This window comes from Phaseolus vulgaris, chromosome 9, assembly GCF_000499845.2.
Source record: "Phaseolus vulgaris cultivar G19833 chromosome 9, P. vulgaris v2.0, whole genome shotgun sequence".
Classification (NCBI taxonomy): domain Eukaryota; kingdom Viridiplantae; phylum Streptophyta; class Magnoliopsida; order Fabales; family Fabaceae; genus Phaseolus; species Phaseolus vulgaris.
Genome location: NC_023751.2, coordinates 25923553 through 25934469, shown reverse-complemented (window position 1 = coordinate 25934469; position 10917 = coordinate 25923553). Strand labels below are relative to the sequence as shown.

Genomic DNA, 10917 nt, shown 5'->3' with positions numbered 1-10917 from the left:
GAAAATATTAATTAAATAAGTGATCATCAATTATACATTTCCGTGTAATATTACCTTGCAGAACTATGCAGAACAACTAACACAATTTAAAGATATAATTTTTCTTATATTACGAGTTTTGTATAATGTATTAATTTTTTAACTTTTCTTTACATTGCTTTTGCATAAACAATATTTTAGTAAATTACTTCAGCTACACCGATGATATTTTGAAATTGGTCAATGGTAAGATTTTAGATTACAATTTTATTCATGTCTTCAAAAATATTTGAATAATAACGTGATATTTTTTTTTTAAATTTATTAAATTTTTATAAATTAATTGTAGTAAAATTGAATAATTATTTTCTGAAAAAATACAAGTTATTTATAACATTACAAATTTATTTTTTTATTTAAAATTTATTAAAAAATTAATTTGATCTATTTATTTGTGAATTCTAATTATTTTTAATTAAAGTATTTATTTTCAGTATTGTGTAAGAATTAATTTCAGTAAAATTACGAATTATGTGAAATTTGTCCAAAACATAATTACGATTGTAAGGAAAAATTATTTATTTAATGTCTTATTTAAATAAAAATATAAAATATATAGAATTTTTAAAATACTCAAAATTATAAATATTTAATGTTTTTCAAATAAAAATATAAAATATGTAAATTTTTAAAATATTTAAAATTTTAAATAAAAAAAAATCAATATTTAATGTTCTATTTAAATAAATATATGAAATATATGAAATTCTTAAAATCTAAAATAGGTAAATTTTTAAAATATTTAAAATTTTAAATAAATAAAATATTTCAATATTTAATGTTCTATTTAAATAAATATATGAAATATATGAAATTCTTAAAATTATTCAAAATTCTAAATAAATACAAATCTTAAATATTTAATGTCTTATTTAAATAAAAAATTAAAATATATAAAATTTCTAAATATTCAAAATCTTAAATAAATACAAATCCTATATATTTAATATCCTATTTAAATAAAAATCTAAAATATTAAAAGTTTCTAAAATATTAAAAATTCTAAAGAATTGGAAATCATAAATACTTAATGTCATATTTAAATAAAAATATAAAGAAATGTGGGATATTCTTGAAGTTACTCGTGAAGGAACTAATGATGTAAAGAGAACAAGAAAACATGCTCTTATTGAGGAGTATGAGATGTTTATAATGCAAAAAGGGGAGATCATTGTTGATGTTCAAAAGAGGTTCACTCATATTGACAACCATCTAATCGGTTTAGGCAAAACCTTTGAAAGGGAAGAACTCAATACCAAGATCCTCAAGTGTTTAGACAGATCTTGGCAGCCCAAAGTCACAACCATCTCTGAATCAAAAGATTTGACATCCTTGATAACAACTTCATTGTTTGGAAAGCATAAAGAACAAGAATTGGAGATTAATAAGCTGAATGATCAAGAGCATGAAGAGAAACATGTGAGAAACATTGTTTTGAAGGCTGTTGGTCACAAAAACTGTCAAGAATCAAGTAAGGACAATGATGGAGATACTCTTAGTTTGTTGACAAGGAAATTCAGCAAGTTTTTGGAGAAAAACAACAAGAATCAATCCTCCAACAGGTATAACAACAAGAAACTCAATGATTTTAATACTAACAAATATACCTGCTTTGGATGTGGTGAACAAGAGCATATAAAAGCTTATTGCCCCAACAAAGAAAGCAAAGAGAAAGGGTTAAGCAAGAAAATTGAGAAGAAGGGCAAATCTAAAAGAGCCTACATTGCTTGGCAAAACTATGATGTTTCTTCCTTAAGTGAAGATGAATAGGCAAATTTGTGCCTAATGACAAAGGGAGAATCTAACACAAGCAGTGTAAATTCTAGCACCTCAATCAATTTTGAAAATTACAGTCAGCTTCTTGATGCATTTAAGGAAACTCGTGAAGAAGCTAATAGGGTGACCCTTTTGAACAACTGATTGAAAGGCTTGAATAATTGGTTGGAAAATATAGTCAAAGCATTGGAAGAAGAGTTGGATAATTTGAAAAATGATTTTGAAAATCTGGAACTGATTTACAAAAACTCTTCTTACAAATGTGACTATTGTGTTTTTGTAAAAAATATTGGTGTGCAGATCTAGAGGTTGTTATGTGATACGTGGTGTTGTTTGCCAAAGGTGATGTGTGTTATTGAAGGGTTCAAGATCATCACTTTGGTGTGCGGTGTGTAATCAAGGTGTTTGATTGCTTAGTGGAATTCTCAGAGGTTTCAGAGGACTGGATGTAGCTCTTGGTAAAGGGTGAACCAGTATAAAACTTTTTGTGCTGATCTTTCTATCCCTTATCTCATTTAAATATGTTCTACTTTGATTTTAATAACTGCTGATGAAAACAACTAATTGTTTCGCAAAAACAACCGGTTGATTTTCTGGAATAATATTAAAAACATATTTTTTTTTGGCTGAATTGATTTGTCCTTCATTGATTTCTCATTGGCTTTCAATCTACCTTCAACTTTTGTGAAAATCATTCATAAACAATTCACCCCTCTCTTGTTTAAGGCCTACAATTCTAACCAGCTTATTTAACCTAAACTATTCATGACCCAAATACAAGGCTCAAATAATATTTTACTCTACTTGACCCAAAATACAAGGTCCAGAATAAATTCCTAAACTACTCTCTACAATTGTTTAGAAGGCTCAGAAGAAGGAAGACTCAAAGGTTGGATGTTTTCCTTCAATAAAGTTCCATCTTCTCTAATCTTCTCAGCCCAAGTTGTGGTGGCTTGGATGGACCTCCATCACTATCTAGTTAGACCGTTTTACACATCTTTATACTATGAGATTGTCTAGTGCACATATGCACAATTGGATTGTTTAATGGGTCAATGTTGTGTATGTTGACTATCCCTTTTTTAACACAAAGACTTTCTAATGAGCTTCGTCTAATAGTTTTAATACTACAAGATCATCTAACATATTTAATCTTAATATACAGTCTAATTTGTTTTTTTTTTCTAATTATGCATATCTAGTAAATTTGTTAGAAATTTTAACACATCTTATAGTATTTGTTATCATTAAAACTTGTAGACTCTCTTATCATGGGACCGTCTAATGATTCATAAATTGTCTAGTGTGTCAACAGACCATCTAGTTTATCATCTAGGGGCTTATTAGATTGCCTAAGGACGTGGTCATGAGACTGTCTAGGGAAATGATCATCAAATTGTCTAATGATTTGATTATCAAATTATCTAATGGTTTGATCATCAAATAGTCTAGGAGCTTGGTCACAAGATCGTTTAGGGACATGTTCATCAGATCATCTCATGGCTTGATCACTAAACCGTCTATGACTCAACAATTTTCTGTTGTTCTTATGAAAAGTATTATTTTTATGCTTAATTATTGTTCATATGTTGTAGGAAGTGTAAGAATTAATGACCTTAATAAGAGGAGGGGGGTGAATTGTTTAAGGAAAGTTTTTTTTTTGCAAATACTAGCTAAGAATGAAGATTGATGTTGATTTATAGATCAAAGAATCAGATCAGTCAAGAAAACGAATTTGTTAAAACTGTTATCAGAAAAACAACCGGTTGAAAATGCAATTTAACCAATAGTTTATGGCAGCATAACTGAAATCACAATTCAAACAAATTTTAAATGAGTGTGAGAGAGAAAAGATCACACAAACAATAATAGATTCACTCCTTACCAAAGCTACATCCAGTCCCCATAAAATCTATGGGTATTCACTAGGTAACCAATAATAGATTACAACACACCACATCCTCATCTTGACCACTCTAGAACACACACCCTCTTTGACTTCACACACACAGTCAGAACAATCCTCTGACCTTACAGATACACAATTTACAAGAATTCAAACTAAAGAACAATTACAAGAGAATATGGAACAGATTACACTTGATTACAGGAAATCACAGTTGCTCCTAATCCACTCTTTAACCAAAGCACAGCTAAAGGCAATCTTGATCCAAACTTTCACAAAATCTTTTTTGAATCACTTATTGTGTTTTTTCAAGTAAGAAGGGTAATCACAATTTTATAGCTCATCAAACTAGTCGTTTTAATAAGTTAAACTTGAGCCAAAACAGTTTGTAAATAATTGAAAACAGATTTAACAGTTTTATGAAAAACTGTTAAGAAATTCAAAAATCAACCGATTGAATTGGTTTTTACAGTTAAGTCAATCAAAACCAAAAAATTTCAAAAACCCTTCACACAGGCTGAGGAAAAAAAATCGATTAAAACAAGAAATCAACAGGTTGTTTTTCACTTAGCTTTGAAAAACATGTTTTTAAAAAAAAACAGATTGATTCAGTTGTGAATTGATTAGGAGTGGATCTAGAAAATTAAAAACTACCTATAACTAAACCCTAAGCACAACAACAAAGTCTTCAAGCAGTCTTCATGGATTTGGTGGCATCAAAACTTCATTTTCAACAGGAAGCATAGGGCTCATTTGTTCCCTATGGTTGAGAGGATATTTTGATGACGATCATAGGAAGACTAGAGCACCCAAGACGTGTGTGTGGTACTAGTGATTCACAGGGACTATGAGATTATTTCGATCAACCATAATATAGAACTTTCGAATCTTGCATTCAATATGACTTTAATGCTTTGTTTGGATTAGGGAGTGGAAAGGAGGCAGTGAATTTGAGATGATTTGGAGAGAAGTGTAAAGAAAGTTAGGGTGTTTGGATTAAGGTAAATAGAGTGGAAAGTGTGAGAAAAGTTTATAAAAGTTTGTAAATGATATGATGGGTGTGATTGAAATTATATATTTTTTAATTGATAAAAATGTAAGTTTACAAATTTATCCTTATATTTAAAAATGGTTAAAAATTAATTTGATATATTTATTTATAAATTATAATTATTTTTAATTAAAATATTATTTAAATATTTATAATAATAAATTTTTGATAAAAAATTATTTTTATATTAAATAACATTATTATTTTTATCTTTTTTTTAAATAAAAGCTTTCATGTTAGGTATCACTATGCCACTTAAGATCTCAGCTAGGCTGACACCTCAAGTAACAACAATCATTTACCATCACATGAAAAAAATATTATTAAACAAAAGAAAAAAGAAAAAGAAAAAAATACAAAAATACGGGGGGACTAGACCAAAACCCATATGTTAACAAAAACGATACATAGGTAGACTATACCTGTTCATAAAGAATTCTAAGAACAGACAAGGTGGAAGCCTATTATACCAAAGAAAAGGTTCTCTATGAAAAAATCCTAAATTAGCCAACTTATCAGCACACGTATTTCCTTCACGAAAAATATGAGTAACTGTAAACCTAATTTTCCTACAGTAATTAAGACAAGCATTCCATCGATTACGAAGCATCCAAGGAACATTTGTCCTAGCAGTAAACGCAGCACAAACCAAAGCAGAATCACATTCCAGCCAGACATTAGTAAGCCCCATCTTTTGAGCTTCCTCCATAGCATGTATAACCCCATAAAACTCAGCAACCAGAGCAGTCTGAACTTCAAGAAACGCAGAAAAAGCTCCAATAGATTCCCTCATACTTCCGCAAGTAGCAAGACCAGGATATCCCCTAGCAGCCCCATCAGTGTTAATTTTTACCCAGCCTGGTGAAGGAAATTCCCATCTAATAGGAAGAGGACGTAGAACTTTACCAGTACGAGTGTTAATACCAAAAAACTTTAGCACATTGAAATCAAACATATCATTCTTCATTGAAGCTTTAGACGAATTACCCACTAGGCAAGTTAAGTCTTTAATAACCAAAATAGCCCTAGAAACCTCAATCTTATCCTGAAAGCGAGCATAATTCCTCATACGCCATATCATCCAAATAGAAAAAGTTATCACAGCTAGCTTAATTAATTTAACCAACGGACTACCATCACTCTTAATAAAAGAAAGAAGATCATCCTTATTAGAGAAATGATAAGTAGGAAAAATGTGTTGAACTCAACTCCAAATACGCAAAGCATTAGCACATTCAAAAAATAAATGTTGAATAGATTCCTCGTGCTTTTCACAAAGCGTGAACAAATATGCAAACTTTTATTTTGAATATGCTGATCTGTAGGAAGCCGCCCATGAAAAACTTTCCAAAGGACAAGAGTTTTGGAAGGCGGAATATATGAAGACCAAATAAATTTACCCCAACCACAGGAAACCCCTGGATCCAAGAAAAAAGTCCTAGCTGATTTAAGAGTGAGACGACCAGACTCATCTAGAATCCAATTAGGAATATCCTGTACTGCCCTAACCATGATATGACTAAAAAGATTAGGCATCTGCTGTAAAGACAATGGAATATTCCAATCACTACCTGTCCAAAACTGAGAGACTGTATCCGGAATACTAGCACCATCAGATAATCCTGCAATATGTGCTAAAGAAGTAGTAGCACACCATTTATCATTCCAAAAATTAATAAGAGAACCTGTACCAACAGTCCAAGAAGTATAATCAAGTATAGTAGAATAAAACTGCTTAATTCCAGGCCAAAGAGATGACGATCTATAAACCATTCGAAACTCATATTTTGATTTAAGGACCATAGCTTTCAAGAGCAGAGACCAAGGCTTGTTGCTATAAGCAAAGTTCCAAGCAAGCTTAAGAAGATATGCATTATTTTCATGGTGAAGGTTAATAATTTTCAAACCTCCATTCTTAAGGGGAGAACAAATCGTATCCCAATTAACAGTAGCTATACCTTTTTTCAGAATATCACCAGTCCAGATAAAATTTCGACACCACTGTTCAACTTGCTTAAGAAGAGAAACAGGCCATTTATACAAATTAAAACTATAAGCTAGAAGACCCGTAATCATCGTATTGACCAACTGAACTCGGCCCATCATGCTAAGAGATTTACCTTTCCAAGAAGCTAACTTCAATTTGACTTTATCAGCCAAAGGTTGAAGAAAACGACCCCTTGGAGCACCAACAAAGATAGGCACTCCTAAATAAGTGAAAGGCAAACAACCATGACTACAAGAAAGAATACGCTGAATTTTGGTGAAAAATCTTGTAGAATTATCCATGGTGAAAAAACTACTCTTAGAATTATTAACATATTGACCAGAGAAATCACCATATGTTTTAAGAAAATTTCTCAAATTTCTAAGAGACTTAGTATCCGCCCTACAAAAAATAAAAATGTCATCCGCATATAAAATATGAGAGGGAATGAGAAAACCTTGTGGACTAGCCATATGTAGAATCTTCTTATCATTCACAAGCTTTGAGAGACCTCTACTAAGAACTTCCTCTGCAAGACAAAAAAGTATAGGAGACAAAAGATCACCTTGTCTAACACCTCTACTACAAGGAAAAAAACCCACCAAACTACCATTTATTCTGATAGAAAGCATAGCTGAACTGAGAATAGTACTAATCCAACCGACAAACGAGGGGTGAAAACCAAAGCGTGACAAAACTGATAGTAAAAACTTCCAACTTAGAGTGTCAAAAGCTTTGTGAATATCAACTTTGTAAGCCACATTGCCTCCGTGAACCTTTTTAGAAAGCAAGTTAATAGCTTCAGAAGCAATGCTAATACAATCTTGAATCTGTCTGCCCTGCACAAACCCATACTGATTAGGAGAAATAATTCTGGCAGCCACAAGAGCAAGCCGATCGGCCAAAATCTTGGAAATAATCTTAAATTTAAAATTAGCAACAGCAATCGGCCTGTAATCTTTAATAGATTCAGCACCCTGAATCTTAGGAATAAGAGATACCACATTACTGTTCATTCCAGGGAGAACCCAGTTTTGTTTAAAAAACTGTTGGACTGCATTACAAACATCTGTCCCAATAATATCCCAACAAGAATGATAAAAAACACCACCAAAGCCATCAGGACCTGGAGCACTATTACCATTAAGGTTAAAAACAGCATTCTTGATTTCCAAAAAATCAGGACATTTAAGCAACATCATATTCTCCTCAGAGGAAACCAGCTCAGGAATATAAGTACCAATAAAATCTTCCATATTGTTTGCATCCTGATCATGAGAAATAGACTCGGCATAAAGAGTTTTATAAAAGTCCAAAATATGTTCCTCAATGAGTGTAGGATCCTCAGTAACAACATTATCAATTCGTAGACGATGAATCCCACTAAAATTATTCCTCCTCTTGACCACAGCATGGAAAAAAGCAGTATTTCTATCCCCATCTTTAAACCAAAGCATTTTAGCCCTTTCTTTCCAAAACAAATATTGACAGTGAAGAGCCTGATCAAGCTCCTCTTTAGCGATCCTTTCTTGACAGAGAAGTCCATCAATATCAGACATACTAGCAGTCTCTAAGGTTTGTTGAAGACCCTGTTTAAGAATAACTTTGTGAACATTACCAAAAGATTTTTTATTCCAGTCACGTAGCTCAACTTTCAACCTTTTTAACTTATGATGTAAAATAAACATAGGACAACCAACAACCTTATTAGCCCAAGAATCATGAATAAGCTTCATACATGAAGCGTCTTGAAGCCACATAGAAAAGAAACGAAAATTGCTAACCTTCTTCAAAGAATTACTAGCAAGACTAGTAAGAATAGGGGAATGACCAGAACAATTTTTAACAAGAACCTGATAAGTACAAGAGTCCCATTCATCCAAACACACTTCGTTACATAACGCCCTATCCAATTTTCTATGAATTCTATGGAGCCCTCGCCTTCCATTACACCAAGTATAGCAAATACCAGTAAAAGACATACAAGAAAGATCATTAATATTAATCCAATCGAGGAATTCGTTGAAAGAAACCTGATTAGGAGCCACCCCTCCTTTACAGTCATCGGCTGAGAGCACAGCATTAAAATCACCCATAATACACCAAGACCCTATGAAGGAACTAAGATCCCTCCACAAAACCCGTCTAGCCACGTATGTGGTAGCACCATAAACACCTGCAAAACTAAAACATTTATCTTGCAAATGACAAGTTACAGAAATAAATTGTTCATTTACCAAGAAATTTCGAACCAAATTAGGAACCGACAAACACCAAAGCTTAGCAGCTTTATTAACAATAGGAGACGTAGCCACCAAATGCATATTAACAGATTTGAAAATGACTTCAAAAGCATCAGTGTACGGCACCATAGGTTCAGCAAGAAAAACCAGAAGAGGTTTGTGTAGTTTGAGTAAACTAATCAACATCTCCACAGTTTTGTGGTTTCCCAATCCTCTAACATTCCAGAAAAATGAAGAGACTTTCATTGCGACGTTGTGGAGAGAACTGCCTTAGCAGTTTTTTTGGATTTACCACTCTTCTTAGGTGGACTCCCTGGGTTTCTTTTAGTGCAAACTATTTCCTCCCCAGTATCACTGTCATCCTCCTCTATCTCGTTGGGATCAGCCCAAAATTTTGAAAGAACATTTGTATTTTCCAAACCATCAAGAGAGGAAGAGTGATTTTGCAGGACCAACGATAGTGCTTTAACATCCGCAGAAGATTTAGCCTTCTGTGGTTCAACAATGGCACTAGACGTACCAATATAAGGATCACCTCCCACATCAGTAATGTCTAAACCATCAAGAGAGGAGAAGTGATTTTTTAGCACCAACGATGGGGATGGTACAGTCACAATATCAGAGACCTCCTCATGATGATCATCAATTGGATTATTGGATAGGGTTGTAGTAGGAACAGGTGATTTAACCCGCTGAGGAGAGATGGGTACCACAACAGGAGTCAAGACCTCCACATGATCAGAGCCCTTGGCTTGCATAAGGGCAGGTGAATTCCTTAGCGTCCCCGTTTCTGGGAAATTCGAAGTGTGAGTGGGCAATCCCTGCATGGATTCATGATCCGAGGCATCTTCAAGAGAAGGCATATCAGCAAAATCGTCCTCCACTCCACCTGGTTTATCAAGAGCAGTATAACCCAAGAGTGACCCTGCTTTAGCTCCGGCAGAAGCATTAATGGTCAATTATCAGTGTAACCTTCCACTTGCTTCGGCTGCGGATCTTTTTTACGATACTCTTTACGTTGTTTTGGGACCTCAGTCCTCCCCTGATCTCGTTCATCAGAAATTATCTTATGAGAAGATTTATGTTGAGACCCAGGAGCACGACCCTGATCATGAATCACTTGGCACTGAGCAAGCTCATGGCCTATCACCTTACAGTGAGAACAAAAAGGAGGGAGCCATTCATATTCCACACCAGCTACAAAGGTAAAGTCTGAGCGTTCAACCCAGAGATGATCAGGAAGAGGGGACAACATATCAATATCCTCCAGTACTCTAGCAAACATACCCCTTTTCTTTCTCATAGTATTCTCATCCAAAACCAAAGGACTACCAAGACATTTTATGATTGAAAAAATCACATGTGGCCTCCAATACTCCAAAGGCAAACTATAGATTCTAACCTAGGCCTGAGTTTTTGTACTCTTCATGGTAGTTGGAACAAAATCTTTTGTCCAGGCAAAAAGTCTCAAGAAACCCGGAGATAAATTCAAGGAACCCATCCCGAGAACCCACCGCATGTCTTCTAAAGAAGCGAACTCAAACTCATAAAAACCCTTTCCAAGAGGAATTGCTTTCCACGGTCCAAGAGCCTTCCACACCGGCTGCAACATTTTAGTTAAGTCTAGGTGTGTGAGAGGTTTATCTCCCTTAGAAAGAATAACCCGACCATGTAAATGAGTCTTGCAATCCTCAAGGCCAGCCAAGTATTTTGTTTCATCGATCTGGACCACAATCATGTCTCCCTTAATATAAGGAGTGGGTAACTCGGACAAAGGAATATCACATGTAGTTCCCAAAGCCTGAGCAAAAGTTTTCTTTTGTCCAGACTTAGCATATACAGTCTTCGCAGGAGATTCTTCCCTATCCTTTAAACACTTCCATGGGATTATGAAACCATTAGAACCCTCTGCCAT

General features: G+C 33.8%; 2 protein-coding genes across 2 annotated transcripts; one reads left to right on the top strand and one right to left on the bottom strand.

Moving 5' to 3' along the window:
• Nucleotides 1–1098: 1098 nt before the first annotated feature.
• Nucleotides 1099–1809, top strand: LOC137822336 (uncharacterized). The gene has a single exon (XM_068627218.1). The coding sequence runs from the start codon at nt 1099–1101 to the stop codon at nt 1807–1809; it is 711 nt and encodes a 236-aa protein (XP_068483319.1).
• Nucleotides 1810–10404: 8595 nt separating this feature from the next.
• Nucleotides 10405–10917, bottom strand: LOC137822333 (uncharacterized). The gene has a single exon (XM_068627217.1). The coding sequence runs from the start codon at nt 10915–10917 to the stop codon at nt 10405–10407; it is 513 nt and encodes a 170-aa protein (XP_068483318.1).

What these genes read in the sequence shown, in the direction of transcription:
- LOC137822336 (XM_068627218.1), top strand. Translation starts at nt 1,099, where the DNA reads ATGTGGGATATTCTTGAAGTTACTCGTGAAGGAACTAATGATGTAAAG.
- LOC137822333 (XM_068627217.1), bottom strand. Translation starts at nt 10,917, where the DNA reads ATGGCAGAGGGTTCTAATGGTTTCATAATCCCATGGAAGTGTTTAAAG.